The sequence below is a fragment of the Gorilla gorilla genome, chromosome 2, assembly GCF_029281585.2.
Source record: "Gorilla gorilla gorilla isolate KB3781 chromosome 2, NHGRI_mGorGor1-v2.1_pri, whole genome shotgun sequence".
In the NCBI taxonomy this organism is placed as follows: Eukaryota; Metazoa; Chordata; class Mammalia; order Primates; family Hominidae; genus Gorilla; species Gorilla gorilla.
The window spans coordinates 140,086,819-140,105,022 of NC_086017.1; the positions used below are offsets into that span (position 1 = coordinate 140,086,819).

General features: G+C 52.2%; 2 protein-coding genes across 23 annotated transcripts in view; one reads left to right on the top strand and one right to left on the bottom strand.

Annotated features, from left to right (window-relative positions):
- ACAD9 (acyl-CoA dehydrogenase family member 9) overlaps positions 1-18,204 on the top strand; it is a 33,564-nt gene that overhangs the window by 14,213 nt on the left and 1,147 nt on the right. For 2 of the 4 annotated variants that reach the window (XM_004036262.4, XM_004036263.4), the window contains exons 4-17: positions 1,570-1,676; positions 2,697-2,797; positions 3,893-3,971; positions 5,559-5,733; positions 7,521-7,594; positions 8,799-8,874; positions 10,309-10,379; positions 10,629-10,748; positions 12,369-12,497; positions 14,432-14,511; positions 15,220-15,346; positions 15,590-15,667; positions 16,268-16,396; positions 16,990-17,062. In XM_004036262.4, the coding sequence (XP_004036310.4) occupies positions 1,570-1,676; positions 2,697-2,797; positions 3,893-3,971; positions 5,559-5,733; positions 7,521-7,594; positions 8,799-8,874; positions 10,309-10,379; positions 10,629-10,748; positions 12,369-12,497; positions 14,432-14,511; positions 15,220-15,346; positions 15,590-15,667; positions 16,268-16,396; positions 16,990-17,062 (1,419 nt within the window). Of the gene's footprint in view, positions 1-1,569; positions 1,677-2,696; positions 2,798-3,892; positions 3,972-5,558; positions 5,734-7,520; positions 7,595-8,798; positions 8,875-10,308; positions 10,380-10,628; positions 10,749-12,353; positions 12,498-14,431; positions 14,512-15,219; positions 15,347-15,589; positions 15,668-16,267; positions 16,397-16,989; positions 17,063-18,204 lie in introns of all 4 variants that reach the window. The other 2 variants (XM_019023883.3, XM_055381513.2) reach the window with 1 other exon arrangement.
- Positions 16,117-18,204, bottom strand: part of CFAP92 (cilia and flagella associated protein 92 (putative)) — a 115,629-nt gene continuing 113,541 nt past the window's right edge. For 11 of the 19 annotated variants that reach the window (XM_055381511.2, XM_019023882.3, XM_055381512.2 and 8 more), the window contains one exon: positions 16,438-16,580. In XM_055381511.2, the coding sequence (XP_055237486.2) occupies positions 16,546-16,580 (35 nt within the window). In that variant the 3' untranslated portion in view covers positions 16,438-16,545. Of the gene's footprint in view, positions 16,581-18,204 lie in introns of all 19 variants that reach the window. The other 8 variants (XM_055381504.2, XM_063704136.1, XM_055381505.2 and 5 more) reach the window with 2 other exon arrangements.

An 18,204-nucleotide genomic window follows, 5' to 3' on the forward strand; every position in this document is an offset into this window, starting at 1 on the left:
TGACACCATCCGTGGTGGGCTACATGGTAGGGGTGGACTGACTGAAGGACCTGTAGGGAGGAAGTGCTCTCGGGTCCTGTGCTTCTCATCCTAGCACAGAGGAATGAGGCATGTGGTCTGGCTGGCTGTAGAGTGCAAGGCACATCGAGGTGGGAGATTGGACCAGTGGGAACCTTTGATCAGGGTCCTTTGTCCTATGGACTGTCCCTGTAATTCTTTGAGCATCCTAGTGATGTTTTTAGCCCCCAAGTGGCGGTTCTGCCTTATAAGAGTTGGCCAGTCACTACAACTTGCCTCCCTTATGCTTTTTCTCGAGTTGGTCACCTGAATTCTGCAGAGGTTAAAGGGACAGGCAAGCAGTGTGTAGAAGGCAAGGTAGACCTTCAAGGTTCAAAGGGATAGACCACACACATGTGTGCCATTTGTGTTTGCCCTCAGGCCCTTTTGATATAAAATTATAAAGGCCAAGGATGCTGCTAAGCATCTGATAATCCACAGGACGGACCCCCACAACAGAAAACAATCCATTCCAAAATGTTACAGTGCCACAGTGGAGAAGCTCTGTCCTGGAGTCCTCTGGATACTGGGCAGTGGGTCACACTATAGTTGTTGCATTTATAAAGACCTACAGCTGTGATGGAAGATTCTCACTACATGTTAATTGATTCGATGTGTGTGTAGATACCTTCATATTTAAAGTATATATCTACATATGTTTGTATGCCTAGAAAAAGTGTGGATGGAAGGATATACACAGAAATGCGCTTTCTGAGGCACAAGATTGCGAGCTTTTTTTTTTTTTTTTTTGAGACAGGGTCTCACTCTGTCATCCGGGCTGGAGTGCAGTGGTGTGGTCATAGCTCACTGTAGCCCTGAATTCCTCGGGCTCAAACAATCCTCCCACCTAAGCCTTCCAAGTAGCTGGGACTACAGGCGTGCGCCGCCATGCCTGGTGAATTTTTTTTATTTTGTAGAGCTGGGGTCCTGCTATGTTGCCCAGGCTAGTCTTGAATTCTTGGAACCAAGCAATCCTCCCACCTCAGCCTCCCAAAGCGCTGGGATTACAGGCGTGAGCCACTGTGCCCAGCCCTCGATTTTTGTTTACTTTGTACCTTTCTGTATTGTGATTTTTTTTTTTTTTTTTTTTTTTTTTGAGACAGAGTCTCTCTCTGTTGCCCAAGCTAGAGTGCAGTGGTGCGATCTTGGCTCGCTGCAATCCCTGCCTCCCAAGTTCAAGTGATTCTCATGCCTCAGCCTCCCGAGTAGCTGGGACCACAGGCACGCACCACCACACCTGGCTAATTTTTGTATTTTTAGTAGAGACGGGGTTTTGCCATGTTGGCCAGGCTGGTCTCAAACTGTTGACCTCAGGTGATCTGCCCGCCTCAGCCTCCCAAAGTACTGGGATTACAGGTGTGAGCCACCATGCCCGGCCTGTATTGTGATTTTTTTTTTTAATATGGTGATCTGGCATTACTTTATAATCAGAAGAAAAAAAAAAAGCCAATGAAGCCTTAATGGGAGGAATCTGGGGCTGGGCTGTGATTGATGCTGGTCCATCTCTCCTAGGTGGCCTGGGCTTCTCCAACACCATGTACTCACGACTAGGGGAGATCATCAGCATGGATGGGTCCATCACTGTGACCCTGGCAGCGCACCAGGCTATTGGCCTCAAGGTCAGGTATCTGGGGATTCTGTGTGGTGCTCTCTGTAGGTCTTCTGGAGTCACATGGTGGCATAGAGGCCAGAGGCTTGCTCCCTCTGAATTGGGCCTGATATCTGACCTTCAGCCCTGCCCTTCAATTCCCTCACTCTGGCCACACCTCATGGTGCTCAATCCTCACACACTGCCCACATGCGCAGTGGCCTTTGGGTCGCATGTCCCTTCCTTCTGAATCCACCTCCTGTCCCCATTGCCTCTGATCCACCCTTCAAGGCCCAGGTAGGGTGCCACTGTCTTCGCCTTGGGCTGGAAGTGGTCTCCTCTCCTGAGCCTTCGTCCTTCAGCCTGAGCATGCCCCCACTCTTTATGCAAGCCACCTTCTCCCCACTGGGCTTGGAGCACCTTAGGGCAGGCCCAGGGTCAACCGCCCTTACTGGCAATCTCATTACTCAGATTATTTCTGCTAAATGTTGACATCAAAGAGAGCTGAATGCACACCATGCTCGGCTCCCCCACCCCAGAGAGCACACACATTCATGCAGATGTTTAGTGAAGAGGGGGACTGTCTTTGTGGCACTGGGAGGGCAGCAGGTGGGACAGCCCTGACACTGAGCACCTTCTTTAGGATAGGCTTGGTTCCAGCACTCCTGTCTTCACATTGCATCATCCAGACCCTGTCAGTGGGTGGGAGTGGCCCAGTTTGTGGATGACAAGATGGAGGAGGCTTTCTTTGGAAAGGGATATCCTTTGCCCAAGACCACCAGTCTGGGAAATGAAGGAACTGATATGAAAGTTTTGGACACAGACTGCAAAGCACTGTGGGTCGCACAGGCTCACGGCACTGGCATGTGCGCCCTGACTGTCTCCTCAGCAGCTTGGCTCCCTGGGCTCTGCCTGTGGCCGCTTGCTCTGAGTTCTTGCTGTCTTCTCTTGCCCGAAGTAAATATTTGCCTCAGAAAGGAAATGTTTCACAAACACCTCATGCTCTGCTTTCTCCCCACAGCTGACATTAGTCTGTGTCTGTTTTGTTTAGGGGATCATCTTGGCCGGCACTGAGGAGCAGAAAGCCAAATACTTGCCTAAACTGGCGTCCGGGGAGCACATTGCAGCCTTCTGCCTCACGGAGCCAGCCAGGTCTGTCTCTGCACAAAACGTTATCCCTCAGCAGCTGTGATGTTGCCCAAGATTCACTGGGGCAAGGGGCTGTTGGTTTTGTTGAGTAGCTGACTTTTCCTTCTTTCCAAAATCTTGCAAAGAATCAACTCAGCAACTGTTCTTGCCATTCCTCTTATCTTGACCTTATTTCTCTGTCCCAGTGAGACTTGCAAGTGAGATACCATGCTTGACAGCACTTATTAAATAAATTTTTGTGGTTTACAACACACCTTGACATACAATATAGTAATAACGTTCCGGCTTCAAAGCACCTTTCAGAATATATAGCGTGGGTGGTACTGCTCCCACTTACACATTAGGAGCTGAGGTTCAGTGAGGCTGTGTGATCTGCTGGATGGAGCAGGGCTGCGGCAGCACTCGGGACTCTGATGATAAGTCCATCACCTGGACCATCCTCCATCCTGCTTCACTTTGCATGAGAACCTGGGAACAGTCATCCTTCCTGGGGTGCCCAGAACTCATCCTCACAGGACCTCAGATGAGCCCATTGCAAGCACCCATTTCCATGTTTAAACCTAAGCCCAAGTTGTTTTCACTGCCGCTTTTTTACGTGATGTATTGAAGCAGAGGTCGGCTAAATCCAGCCTCCTGCCTGTTTTTTATAAATAAGTTTTGTTTGTTTGTTTTTGAGACAGGGTCTTGCTGTGTCACCCAGGCTGGAGTGCAGTGGCTCAATCTCATCTCACTGCAACCTCCGCCTTCAAGCGATTCTCCTGCCTCAGCCTCCCGAGTAGCTGGGACTACAGGCATGCCCCACCACACCCAGCTAATTTTTGTATTTTTAGTAGAGACGGGGTTTCACCATGTTGGCCAGGTCTCAATCTCTTGACCTCATGAACCACCTGCCTCAGCCTCATGTTCTATTAATAACAGCAGAGTTGAGGAGGTGAGACAGACATCCTGTAGCTTGGAAAGCTGAATATGTTATCTGACCCTTCATTTTAAAAGTTTGCTGACCTCTTACAAGTACTAAAACCTCCATTTTCAGGCCCTCAAAAGCATTCACATTTATTCCCAGTATTCTCCCTTGACCACATCTTTCTGCATCTGCAGTGGGAGCGATGCAGCCTCAATCCGGAGCAGAGCCACACTAAGTGAAGACAAGAAGCACTACATCCTCAATGGCTCCAAGGTAGGGTTCCTTCCCCATGGCCACATCAGGGTCTCAGTCACAACCTTCACTGCCACTGAGTGAGCACTCTCCACACACCAGGGATTGTACCTGCTGCTGTAGCACCGACTACCTTCTTGAGCTGCTTTTATGTGTTTGTTTTTAATTTTTTTTAGTTTTTTTTATTTGAGACAGAGTCTCTGTCACCCAGGCTGGAGTGCAGTGGTGTAATCTCAGCTCACTGAAACTTCTGCCTCCCAGGTTTCCAATGATTCTCCTGCCTTAGCCTCCTGGGTAGCTGGGATTAGAGGTGCGTGTCACCACTCCTGGCTAATTTTTGTATTTTTAGTAGAGATGGAGTTTCACCATGTTGTCCAGTCAGGTCTTGAACTCCTGACCTCAAGTGATCTGCCCACCTCGGCCTCCCAAAGTGCTGAGTTTACAGGCAATGAGCCACTGTGCCCGGCTTGTAAACCCAAAAAATCTTTAAATTTTTTGTTACACAAAGTTTCAGACATATTCTGTGTGCCTGGCTGGCCCTAACTCCGGCAGTCACCTGCTTATGGCCACTGTGCCTCTTCCAGCAGCATCGCCACCTCCAGATCGCATGGTAACAATCTCAGCATGCCTCTCTAAAAGACAGGAGTTTTTTTTGTTTGTTTGTTTTTGTTTTTTAATAAACACAAAGCCGTAATACCCTTATCACATTTTAAAAATTGATAATTTCTCTTTTCTTTTGAGACAGGGTCCCGCTCTGTCACCCAGGCTGGAGTGCAGTGGCACGATCTTGGCTCACTGCAGCCTCAACTTCCTGGGCTAAGGTGATTCTCCTACCTCAACCTCCCAAGCAGCTGGGAGTACAGGCACGCAGCTAACTTTTTGTATTTTTTTTTTTTGGTAGAGATGGGTTTTCACCGTGTTGCCCAGGTTGGTCTCAAACTCGGGGGCTCAAGTGATCTGCCCACCTCGGCCTCCCAAAGTGCTGGGATTACAGGCGTGAGCCACTGTGCCCAGCTAATAATTTCTTACATCTATAAGCATTCAAATATCCCTGATTGCCTCATACCTCTTTTTGGTTTAACTGTTTGCTTGAATTAAGAGCCACACAAGTCCCATCTGTTGCGGTTTGTTAAGGAGTCTGTTTCTGCCTCTGTCTCCCTCTGTTTCCTTTCTTCCTCCTCACAACCCTCCCGCCTTCTCTTTTTTCATTTCTTTGTAGAATTAACAAATAAATGTTGTGTGTATTTACATCTACAACATGATGTTTTGATATATGTATACCTTAAGAAATGATTAAACCCTTTTTTTCTTGAAGAAATGCAGTTGTCTGGAGGTGGAGCCTGAGCTGTCTGACAACTTTGGATGTTCTTTCCCCTGCCCCCGCCTCCACCCGGCCATCCATGTCCCTTGGGAAAATCCTTGCTCTGGGGAAAGTGGGCTGAGCCCTGTCCTCTATTCACTCATGCTTGGTTGGCTTCTGCAGAGCCAAGGACCCTGCATGTCTGGCCTGAGGTCTGACTGGCAGCTGGAGCTTGATGGACAAAGACAGAGCTGAGGTGGGTCACATAGGGGTTTGGTTTTCTCCAAAGTCCATCTTTCTGTCCTCAGGTCTGGATTACTAATGGAGGACTGGCCAATATTTTTACTGTGTTTGCAAAGACTGAGGTCGTTGATTCTGATGGATCAGTGAAAGACAAAATCACAGCATTCATAGTAGAAAGAGACTTTGGTGGAGTCACTAATGGGAAACCCGAAGATAAATTAGGCATTCGGGGCTCCAACAGTAAGTAGCTCCTGTGCGCACACGCGTGCGCGCGTGTGTGTATGGGTGTGTGTGTGTGTGTGTGTGTAAGGGGGAGACTGGCCCTTGACTCTGTCCAAATAGCAAGATAAAATGAGATTTAAACACTTTCAGTTTTTGTTAAGCATTTTAAAAAGATCAAATTAAGAATGCCACTTGGGCTTTGTCTTTGTTCCTGCAGCTGAGTGCTGCTCACTTGAAGGCCTGCTGGTCATACCCTGCTGTAGCTGCCCTAGCAGACACACCACCTTAGAGCTCAGCTTACAGTCCCCAGCCTTTAGTTGTCTCAGTCTGCAGTGCCTGGCAGCCTGCTTCAGGCTGTGAGTTGGGTTCAGGTCCATCTGGGTTCAGGTCCATCTGGAGGCTTGTTCTTAGAGCAGATCATAAGTACCTAAGGGGCCAAGCCAAGCCATATAAGTACTATTTTTGCCGTGGGAGACATAGTCTCCCTCTGTCACCCAGCCTGGAATGCAGTGCTGTGATCTCAGCTCACTGCAACCTCTGCCTCCTGGGTTCGAGTGATTCTCCTGTCTCAGCCTCCCAAGTAATTGGGACTACAGGCGTGCACCACCACACCTGGCTAATTTTTGTATTTTTTGTAGAGATGGGGTTTCAACATGTTGCCCAGACTTGTCTTGAACTCCTGAGCTCAGGCAGTCTACCTGCCTCAGCCTCTCAAAGTCCTAGGATTACAGGTGTGAGTTACCATACCTGGCCACTTTTTTTTGGTTTGTTTTTTTTGAGACGGAGTCTCGCTCTGTCGCCCAGGCTGGAGTGCAGTGGCACTATCTTGGCTCACTGCAAGCTCCGTCTCCCGGGTTCACGCCATTCTCCTGCCTCAGCCTCCCGAATAGCTGGGACTACAGCTGCCTGCCACCACGTCCGCCTAATTTTTTCTATTTTTTAGTGGAGACGGGGTTTCACCATGTTAGCCAGGATGGCCTCGATCTCCTGACCTCGTGATCCGCTCACCTCGGCCTCCCAAAGTGCGTGAGCCACCGCACCCGGCCTTTTTTTTTTTTTTTTTTAATAGAGATGAGGTCTTGCTATGTTGTCCTGGCTGGTCTCGAACTCCTGGGTTCAAGTGATCTTCCTGCCTCTGCCTCCCAAAATGCTGGGATTATAGGCATGAGCCACCATACCCGACCGACCCTAAAACACATTTAAGGTCTCTGTTCATGTTGGGTCAGCTCTTTGTATTGGCCACAGGAAGTCACATGGTCATACCTAGCAGGCAGGGAAAGGGAGGGAGGTCCATCCCTCCTCACAGTGGGAGAGTGCTACAGTTAGATTGCAGGGGTGTGATTGTGTTAGAGTTAAGAATTGAGACCAGTGGTCCCAGTCTACCCTAAGGCTTCAGGAAATGCTGTTCTTTCCCTCACTTTGCTTGTTCTGGCTCTTTATATGCCTGGTTCTTTTCATTCTTAAACTTCTGCTAAATGTCACCTTAGAAAAGTCTGACATAGTCCTTAATAAAAATATTATTATCCACCCCCTTGCCAACCTCCATTTCTCTTTATCGTGATGCCCTATTTATTTCATCCATAGCACTGATCACAATATTACATTGTTTTGTTTATAGCTTTTGTCTCCCAAATCAAAGTATGAGCCTCCACAAAGATAGGAACTTTGTCTTTCTATACTGTCCTACCAAACATTGGATGGATGGATGGATGGATGGATGGATGGATGGATGAATTGCCTGCTTGCAGGTCAGATGCAGAGTGGTTTGCATTGTCAGATGAGATCTTAAATTTCATGTGTTTCAGCTTGTGAAGTCCATTTTGAAAACACCAAGATACCTGTGGAAAACATCCTTGGAGAGGTCGGAGATGGGTTTAAGGTGAGTTGCCAGCCACAGCCCCTTGTACCAGGTAGTGTCATGAGTGCAGTTTGTCAGCCCCCAGCTTTTGCCCTATCCCTGCTCGTAGCAGAGTAGCCTGTGCATGGCAGGTGACTTTGCATGGTTATCTGTTGGGGAATTGGCAAAATGGACACTGGAAAATTGGCTGGCTCCTAGAAGAAGTGTATGGTAAGGATTGGGAATCTCTCTTCACCTCTGAGGCCCTATTCGCCTCGAGCGGAGGCTAAGATTCCCTTCTGCAGTGGGTTTGAGAAAGCAGCCTTTGGGCTCTGGTGAATCTTAAGCTCTGTGTACCACAACCCTGGTCTGCATCCCTGCCCTACTCTTTTCTTTTTGGACTAAGACTTATTTTTATCAAGAGATGATTCATATGACAAAGGACTCACCATTTTAAAATATTATTTCAGTGGTTTTTAGTATATTCACTATGTTGTTCAAATATCTCACACGGAACATTTCCTCACCCCAAAAAGAAATGTTGTACCATCCAGTATGACCCTTACCCCATCCCTTGGCTGCTACTCTTTTACTTTATGTCCCTATGGATTTGCCTGTTTGGAACATTTCATAAAAATGCAGTCATATACAAGATCCAGTCTTTGGTGACAGGCTTCTCTCACATTGCGTGATGTTTTCAAGGTTCATCTCTCTCATAGCATGAATGAGTAATTCATTCCTTTTATGGCTGAATTCTCTTCTGTTGAGTGGAGATATCACATTTTGTTCATCCATTCACCAGCTGATGGACATTGGGGTTGTTACCGCTTTTGGCTGCTATCAATAATGCTACTTATGAACATTCATGTCAGGTTTTAATGTGGAAATAACGTTTTCAGGTATTTTGATTTATGCCTAAAAGTAGAATTTCTGTTTGGCCCAAGTTGGTCTTGAACTCCTGGGCTCAAGCGATCCTCTTGCCTTGGCCTTCCAAAATGCTGGTACTACAGGTGGGAGCCACCATGCCCAGCTCTGGCATGGTCCTTTGGAATAACGTTCAGTGGTCTCGTGTGTGGGGATGTTGGTAGAGCTGCAACAGTGACTGAACCACCTTGTTCTGAGGCATTAGGATGGTGCTTTCTCCCAGCTTGAGGGAAGGCAAGCTGATCCACCTGGCCTGGTTTCGTTGCGGCCTCCTCCCTCTGCCTCCTTCAGGGCCCCTGGGCTCTCCCTGTTCTCCCTGCAGGTGGCCATGAACATCCTCAACAGCGGCCGGTTCAGCATGGGCAGCGTCGTGGCTGGGCTACTCAAGAGATTGATTGGTAGGTAAGTTAGGGACAAGGCCCTTTGTGCCCCACCCCCTGCTGCCCCAGCTCCAGCCCTGGAGGCTCTGCCATTCCCCCGGCCCCTTCCAGGCCAGTGCTGAACCAGGCTACCAGCCTGAGCTCAGTCCCTGGGCTTTTGTGGAGACCAGAGGGTCTCCTCAGCCTGCCCCTGAGGTTTGTTGTCTTCCGCATTCCTCTGTTTCACCTCCACACGGGAGATGCCGACTGGGGGACAGGCTTTCTGTCTGGGGTGGGGATGGGGATTGGGGAATGGGCTGTCTGTCTGGAGTGAGAGGTTGCCACTGACCAGTAGGAGCAGAGCTGCTTGGTGAGCACACACCAAGAGCCAGGCTTCCAGGATACACGGCTTCTGGTTCCCAAGGTCCGTGCCTCCTGGGTGACTCTGCACGGTGGGTGGGGAGTAGGATCGGGTTTGGAACCCAGGTCCCTGGGCCCCTGGATCTTACCTTTGTTCTCTTCTGTCAGAATACCCCAAACCTCCATTTTCCTTTGCCAGTGAACTTAGAACAGCCCTGTAACCATCCTGGTTGTGGTGGAAGCATCTGTGGGGAAATGGGGGTACCCGGGGCAGCACACCCCTAAGTGCTTTATGAAGCTCCTCTTTGGTGCCAGGCTCTGGGCCTGTTTTGGCTTCCCTTCATTTTAGAGATGAGAAGACAGAGACTCAGAGAGGGCAAGCGATTTGTTCCAGACTGTGCTCCTGGACCCAAAATGAAAGCTGTCAGGCTCCAGGCTCAGGGCTCTTCTTACTCAGGCACAAGGCCTCTGGGGAGCTCCTCTGCCGGGGCTCTGAGTGGGGCTCGGCCCTCCACACCTCCTGAGTGCACCACACCTGGGAGAGCCTGTGGAGGACATGGCTACGGCGGGGCGGGGGTGCTTCTGCCTGGGAGAGGCGCCATGTCACTCTTGGGCCCTTAGAGCTCAGCACTTTGTCACAGCCACACGCCTGGAAGCCCCAGCCTGAGTATTCAAGCCAGGCGGCCCCACCTGCTTTGGTCACTGCGCGGGGTGTGAGCCTGCACCACCTCTGTCTGGGGCCTCTGTGCCTGGCTTTGTGCGAGGCGCCCTCCCCCTTCCACCTGGTTGCATCTTCACAGCGACTCTGAGGTGGGGGGTGGTGTTCAGGGAGGTGTCGCACTTGGCCTGAGGCACAGCCTGTAAGAACCATTGCCAGGAATCAAGTCTGTATCTGACGCCAAACTCTGTGTGTGGGTGCCATGAGGAGGGGTGGTTCTCCTCTGACCCACAGGTGCTGGCAAGTGGGGGTGCCAGCTTCTGGGGTATTTGACCTCAGCAGACACGCTTCTCACAGTGCCCGCCTGTGGGAAGGGTAAGGATGATGGCCATAGGAAATCATGTTTGAACCACAGAAATATTCCAGTTCATTCTAATAACTCTGCTCTTCCTCAGAAATGACTGCTGAGTACGCCTGCACAAGGAAACAGTTTAACAAGAGGCTCAGTGAATTTGGATTGATTCAGGTACCAATGGTTGAGTACTGTATTTGTGCATTTCACTGTGTGACATGAACGGTGTGTTCTTTTGATGTCTCTGTACTGGTGACTTCTGTGGTGATTTGGGAAGAAGACTAGTTAAGGCTTTGACACGGGTCACTGGGCTTGCTTCTCTTGGGCATTGAGGCTTCTGACTTAATTACTTTCTCTCCTGTTTCACAGATTTGGCTCTCAGCACATGCAAATTGCTTCTTGTGTTTTTTCTGAACACTCCAGGAGAAATTTGCACTGATGGCTCAGAAGGCTTACGTCATGGAGAGTATGACCTACCTCACAGCAGGGATGCTGGACCAACCTGGCTTTCCCGACTGCTCCATCGAGGCAGCCATGGTGAAGGTAACCCTGGCATAGCCAGAGAGCTGGCGCTGGAGGGAGGCTTGGGAAATCTCCCTCACTGTGACCTTTCAAGCCCATGCTGTTGCCTGTCATCTTCCTCCTGTCATTGACCCAGTATTTATGATGCACTTGCCCTGTGTAGCACTCTAGGGATAGGCAGGCAGCGGGGAGCAGCAGTAGGGAAGTATCCAGTGGGCCAGTGAATCAGCAGTTTATAGCAGAAGGAGACCGTTATGATAATATCCTTTTAGAGTAATAATATTGCATCTGGCTTGTGTGAGAAAGACTTCTTTTTTCCTTAGTTTATGGCCTTCCTACTTTCTGGTATCAAAACTTTATCTTAAAAACTAAGCATATGGCAGGGCGCGGTGGCTCACACCTGTAATCCCAGCACTTTGGGGGGCCGAGGTGGGTGGATCACCTGAGGTCTGGAGTTCGAGACCAGCCTGGCCAACATGGTAAAACCCCATCTCTACTAAAAACACAAAAAATTAGCCGGGCATAGTGGCGGGCACCTGTAACCCCAGCTACTTGGGAAGCTGAGGCAAGAGAATCACTTGAACCTGGTGGGGGCGGAGGTTGCAGTGAGCCGAGGTTGTGCCATTGCACACCAGCCTGGGCAACAAGAGCAAAACTCCACCTCAAAAAAAAAAAAAAAAACAAAAACAAAACGTGTATGAGCCTGGGCAACATGGCAAAACCCCATCTCTACAAAAAATACAAAAATTAGCTGGCATGGTGGCACACGCCTGTAGTCCCTGCCACCTGGGAGGCTGAGGTGGGAAGAGCATCTTATTTGGTTGAGGTAGATACTAGAATTTTCTTTTGTTTTGTTGAGGGTGGAGGGTGTCATTTTTTAGCTGTAATAAAAAAGATGGCCACACTTTGGGGGACCCTACTTTGTGCCCCCCACAATTGTTTTTAAGCTGGTCTCTGGAATTGAGCTCTTGAGAGAAATAGTGAGCGGTATGGCAGCTTACAGAAGCAAACATCCTGGTGTCGGCAGGAGAGTCTACCTAAAAGGTTGGGATCCTGAAGTGGCAAGGTCCCTAAAAAAATAAAAAATTAAAAACAAAAAGGCTGGGCATCTTGGACCGTGTTTGAGTCTTTTCTAGGTGCAGTCTGTGTACTGGGTGCATTTGCATGTGTTTTATCATCTCGTTTTCTTGTCACCCTTGAACAGTGACCACAGACATTAGTTTGCTGTAGGCCAGCCTCTTCCAGATGCTAAGCCTAGGGCTAAACATGGCAGTATGTTTGCCCCCAAGGCACTTATAGTGTGCACAGACAGAAAGAAGTCACGGCCGCTGGGGCTTGGCAGGAACAGGTCAGGTTTTCTCGGGAAGGGGAGATCTTAGGTGGGTTTTAAAGGAACAGGAGCTCAGCCAGGTGCAGATAGGGTGAAGGCAGGCCCAGAGGTACAGAAGGTCATGGTGGGGTAGGGAACACAAGCTGGCCAGTGTGGTCACGGAAGGCAAAGGACTTGACCACATCACCCCTCAAGTTCCTCCCTGGCCGATCTCCTTCCCAAGCCCGGGTGCCTCCCATGCCTCCCCAGCCACCCAGCTCCCTGCAGCGTAGGTCCTCCTTTTGAAAAGGATTCAGTGTGACACCCCACAGGTGTTCAGCTCCGAGGCCGCCTGGCAGTGTGTGAGTGAGGCGCTGCAGATCCTCGGGGGCTTGGGCTACACAAGGGACTATCCGTACGAGCGCATACTGCGTGACACCCGCATCCTCCTCATCTTCGAGGTGAGTGGCCCCGCCACCAGCTAAGCTGTGCTCCACCCCCACCCTGCCTGGTCCTAAAGATGCTGCTCAGGGCCTCGCAGAGGCCCCCGCAGCCCAGGGCTGGGTCGCATGCTCTCAGGGGCTCTCCTAGCCCTGGCACGTCTCCTTCCCGATTGCTGCCCTCCATGAAGTCACAAGCCTGAGGAGTCAGTTCAGTTAGCATGTGCCAGGTGGCAGGGGAGGGAATTGGGGCCACAGAGATGACGTCGGGTGCTGTGTTCTGATTGTGCAGCAGGGCCGACCAAGGGAGATGACAGAGTGTAAAGAGGCAGGGAGCGGGCATCCTCCAGAGGCAGCCAGAGTTTTGTGAAGCATGCGCTCCTGGCCCCTAGGGGCAGAAAGAAAGGGCTTCAACCAGGGCCGGGTGGAGGGCAGTTTGTCCCTAAGGGCAGGGTAATAGAGCGCGCCAGGCCCAGATGGGACTGATCTGCTGGCACAAGGTGAATGAAGAGAGAGTGAAGGGCTTCCTGGGAGCAGCAGTCAGCCCTGCTAGGTGGGCTGGGGCAGGCAGTGGGTTTGGGGGTGTTGAAGAAGATATATGGGAAGGCTAAAAAAGTAGCCAGACTGTGGAGGACCTTGATTGACAGCAGAGGAATTTGGAAGCCACAAAACGTCTTTAAGCAGGGCATTATTTGGTTGTATCTGTGTTGTGGGAAATTCCCCCAGGGGCTCAGCAAGTGCTGGACATGTGGACGGGGCTCATGTGGAGAGTGAGTTGCAGGGATGAGGCCGGAGACCAGGGGCTCTCCTGCTGGGAGGGAGGGGCTAGACCTAAGAGAGCACAGCAGGATGAGTGGGATATGATGGTGGGCATGGGTATACAGGAGGCAGGCCTGAGACAGGGAGAGGGTTTGGGCCTGAGCAGCAGGTCTGGTGATGAGAGGCATCATCAGCCTCTGGGAGTGTAGTCTTGTCTCCTGGGCCGTCCTGCCCAGTGGGAGGCCTCCTTGGCTGCTTTTGTTCCCGGCCTGCCCATTGGATTCCAGCCATCTCCACTGTTGCAGTGGACATACGGGGCAAGGGCCAGCCTGAGGGCACTGGAGTGGTCTCAGCCCTGCAAAGGGTCTTCTCCAAAGGCCCTTCCCTTAGCCTGGGAGGGTTGGGGTTCTCCAGGGCTGGGGTGGTCAGCAGGGTTCAGGAAGCCCTCAAGGCCTTGGAAGAACACAGGGCTCTCGATGTAGGGTGGGAGCTCCTGTCTGGAGCCTGCTCGGAGCTGGGTGGTCCTGCCAGGGGGCCCCTGCAGTCCCCCCTTTTCCTGTAGGGAGTCCTGCTGTCTGTGATGTCAGCCTGACTGCAGGGGACAGTCCTCAGTCCCTGGTGCTGGCTGTGTAGCCTGGGTCAGGCCCCTGCACCTGACACACAGTACCATTGTGCAGAGTGGGCAGAAGCCCACTGGCCTCTCACTGATCGGAATCATGGGTTGGGGGAGTGGGGAGCATGTGGCCCTCTGGGTGTGTTGACACCTGGCACTGAGGAGGTTCTAGCTGCCACTCAGCAATTTGTGGCTTCCATGAGGAATCTGGCCTCCACCTGGAGCCAGCAATGTCTGTCTGGCACTGGCTGAGCCCCAGGCATCAGCACCCCTCACCACCCGGGGAAAGTTGGTTTCCATTTTACAGAGGACCTGGAGACTTGGAGAAAGGCTTGACACACGTGAGGCTGGTCACGGAGAGGTGGGGGGTCCCAGTGGGAGCTCATGGCCATCTGGTCACCTCCCTCCTCATCCCTGTGCACTCCCTGAGCCCTGGTCAGAGCCCTGCTCCCAGCTACTTCAGGAGCAGTGGCTTTTGTGGCAATGGGCAAGCAGGCAGTGGCCGGCCCTACCCAGCACACGTGGCACTACCATGGCTGCCTGGCCGGGGGGCAACCTTTGACCTCTACACTACTGGCCACAGGGAACCAATGAGATTCTCCGGATGTACATCGCCCTGACGGGTCTGCAGCATGCCGGCCGCATCCTGACTACCAGGATCCAGTAGGTGCCATTGTCACCGTGTGCTTCTCAGGTCCCATACCTGCCCAGCAGGGGCCAGTCCAGGGCAGTGGGAGGAAAGAGCTGCCTTGACCTGGAGTGGGGGCATGGGAGTGTGGCGCAGCCTTGTGGAGGGGACCTTCCCCTGTGGTAGTGGGGGGCTTGCTGCCCAGGGAAGCCCTCGCTGCCCTGCCCTTATGGCCACACCACCCTACAGCTTCAGCATAAATACCATATCCCCCATCTGTTCCCTCACACTAGAGGCAGCTGGTTTTTCAGAACCTGAAGAATGAGAGGTGTCCCTTTAAAGGTGCCAGGCCTCACAGCCAACATAAGCCGGTGTTTCTCTTCTCTGCCCTTCTTCCCCTCATGCTCCCCTCCACCCCCACCCTAGGGGCACAGTAATCCAAAATCACTGCTGGAGGCCAAGTACAGGTTGCTAGTAGCATTTTGTCTCCTTCACAGGAGACAGCTGCTGGGAAGCTGGCTGTGACTCCACCCCTCATGGGGGAGCACATGTGTGGCTCCCCTGAGGAGACTGGCTGCTCTCTGGCAGGTGGTGGGTTTGGGGGGGTTCAGGCTGTAGCCAGGGGCCCGGCATACCCAGGCCAGAGGGGGGCACGGAGCTTCTGGGTGCCGAATGGGCCACGTTACTGGACAGTGAGAGCCAGCAGTGAGGCCTCCAGTCACAGGACCATGGACTTTCTGCAGTGAGCTCAAACAGGCCAAAGTGAGCACAGTCATGGATACCATTGGCCGGAGGCTTCGGGACTCCCTGGGCCGAACTGTGGACCTGGGGCTGACAGGCAACCATGGAGTTGTGCACCCCAGTCTTGCGGTGAGTGGGCCTAACAGGCATACCCCCTATTTCAATGCCCTCCTGCCAGATCTCCTCGTGGCAGAAAAGATCTCACTGTGGGGGGTCTGGGCTTCCCCAGGGGAAGTGGGGAACACCAGCTAGTCCATGACACCCTGGATTGCTTCCCCCAGATGGGGCATCTCTGCCTGGTACCCGGGCTGTGAGACAGGACAGGGCACTGTAGGGATGAGGTGCTGAACTGAGTCCTGTCTTGGTTAATAGGACAGTGCCAACAAGTTTGAGGAGAACACCTACTGCTTCGGCCGGACCGTGGAGACACTGCTGCTCCGCTTTGGCAAGGTAACCAGGCCCTCCCAGGCCTGGGTCGCAAGCGGTCCTCCAATTTGGCCAGCATTCATGAGACTACTTTTTGTCAAGCATCCTTTGGGACCAGGCCTAGAACAGAAATCTTGATCACCCTGGAGGGATGGGGTGGTGAGGTCAGGCTGACTTTGTCAGCCTGGGGCCCACTTAGCTACTCGGACAGGTACCCTTGCTGGGTGAGTTTTCTGCAGTGTTTTTCTGTGCACCTTTCAGGTAGAGAGGCTCCCTAGAATCAGGAGGGCAGCTCCACCTGGGGCCTGAATCTAGGGACCTGATTGGTGGGGCCCTTGCTGCTGAAGGTGACAGTAGCACAGTAAGCACTGGCTTCTGGTCTCAGCCAAGCTTCTGGGACCTGGTCTTGCCTTAACCCCCTCCCTGAATCTAGAGCTCAAAGAGAAGGGAAAACAGAAGGTGGCTGGGAGCCGTTCTCCCACAACCTGAAGAGAAAGGTGTTATTGACTCCACTTTCTCAAGGAACACAGGAGACTTAGACAGGCAAAGATGCAGCCCAGGGAGGGACCGTGTGGGGGACTGGTCTAGGTAGTGAGTCCCCACTTGGAGCCTCTGTGATCCCAGACCATCATGGAGGAGCAGCTGGTGCTGAAGCGGGTGGCCAACATCCTCATCAACCTGTATGGCATGACGGCCGTGCTGTCGCGGGCCAGCCGCTCCATCCGCATTGGGCTCCGCAACCACGACCACGAGGTGAGCCCAGCCCAGCCTCACACAGGGCCTGGCTGCTGCCATCTGTCCTGCTGCACTTTAATGAAGTTGATTGTTGAGGAGGGTGTGGTCGGGTGTGGGGGAGGCTGTGCAGGTTCACCATGCGGTGGCTGTGGGAGGGTCTGTGCTGCTCAGGAGATGGGGCCGTTCCCTTTCTTCTTCCTGCCTGAGAGAAGAGGGGGGGTGAGTGACAGGGGTTCCTGATCCCAGTGCCCCTACCCCCAGCAAGGGACAGACCCTGCATATTGCCCGCTGTGCTGGAGGGAGGCAGGTGCAGGCTCTGAGGACCCACTGTATACCAGGATCTCTGCCTGCACTTTCCAGAGCACCTGCAGATAACAGGATTGTGACATCTGCCTTTCAGAGGAAACAGGGTCAGAGATGTTGAGTCACTTGCTGTTGGGGAAAGGCTGTTGGATCAGGGCTGGAATTAGAACCCAAGATGGGGTGACTCCTGTGCCAGGCCTTGTGACCCCTGCCATGCTACCCAGTTTGGCTGATAGGCTGGGTTTTTGAAGCTCAGAGGTCTGATTCCAGGAATTTGGGCATATCTTTTCTGTCCTCGGTTCTGGCAGGTTCTCTTGGCCAACACCTTCTGCGTGGAAGCTTACTTGCAGAATCTCTTCAGCCTCTCTCAGCTGGACAAGTGTGAGTGGCATGTCTTGGGGGAGGGAAGGAAGGGCCCACTTCTAGGCCCCTATTGATGGTGAGCTGTTTCTGGACCCTGTCAAGCTCCCAGAGCCTGCTAGCTACTCACAGACCTCTGCCTTGAGCGAGGGCCTGGGTAGGCCTGGGCTTAGCTGCAGCAGTGCCCACCAGGCACTGTAGGTGCATACCTGCCCCATTCACCAAGGCAGTTGTATGTATATATGTGTGTGTGTATGTATGTATTTATTTCGAGATGGAGTTTCGCTCTTGTTGCCCAAGCTGGAGTGTAATGGCACAGTCTTGGCTCCCTGCAAACTTCACCTCTTGGGTTCAAGCGATTCTTCTGCCCCAGCCTCCCGAGTAGCTGGGATTACAGGCGCACGCCACCACGCCCGGCTAATTTTTTGTATTTTTAGTAGAAACAGGGTTTCACCATGTTAGCCAGGCTGGTCTCGAACTCCTGACCTCAGGTGATCTGCCTGCCTCAGCCTCCAAAAATGCTGGGATTACAGGCATGAGCCACCGCGCCGGGCCTGCCAAGGCAATTTTAGATTGAGCAAGTGCAGAGCCCTTTGCGCAGGACCCCTGGCATCTGCCCAGCATGCCTGGCTGTATTCTCTTTTTTTTTTTTTTGGAGACATAGTCTCACTTTGTCACCCAGGCTGGCTGGAGTGCAGTGGCATGATCTTGGTTCACTGCAACCTCCACCTCCTGGGTTCAAGCAACTCCTGTGCCTCAGCCTCCTGAGTAGTTGGGATTACAGGCACGCACCACCATGCCCAGCTAATATTTGTATTTTTAGTAGAAACAGGGTTTCACCATGTTGGCCAAGCTGGTCTCCAACCCCTGACCTCAGGTGATCCGCCCACCTTGGCCTCCCAAAGTGCTGGGATTACAGGCATGAGCCACTGTGCCCAGCCCTGGCTGTATTCTTGAAGCTGCCTGGGGAAGGCTCACAAAGGGAGGAGCACCTGGTTGTACCTGATTCTGGAGACAGCATTTTACCTGCCCCTTTACCCACTGTACTCCATCCAAAATGACCCTGCAGTGCCCTGCAGAGGTCTCAGGCCTTGGCCTAGAGAACAGAGGGCTTTGCTCATGCTCCCCGCTCTGTCTGCAGTGCTCTTCCTCTTCTATAGCCA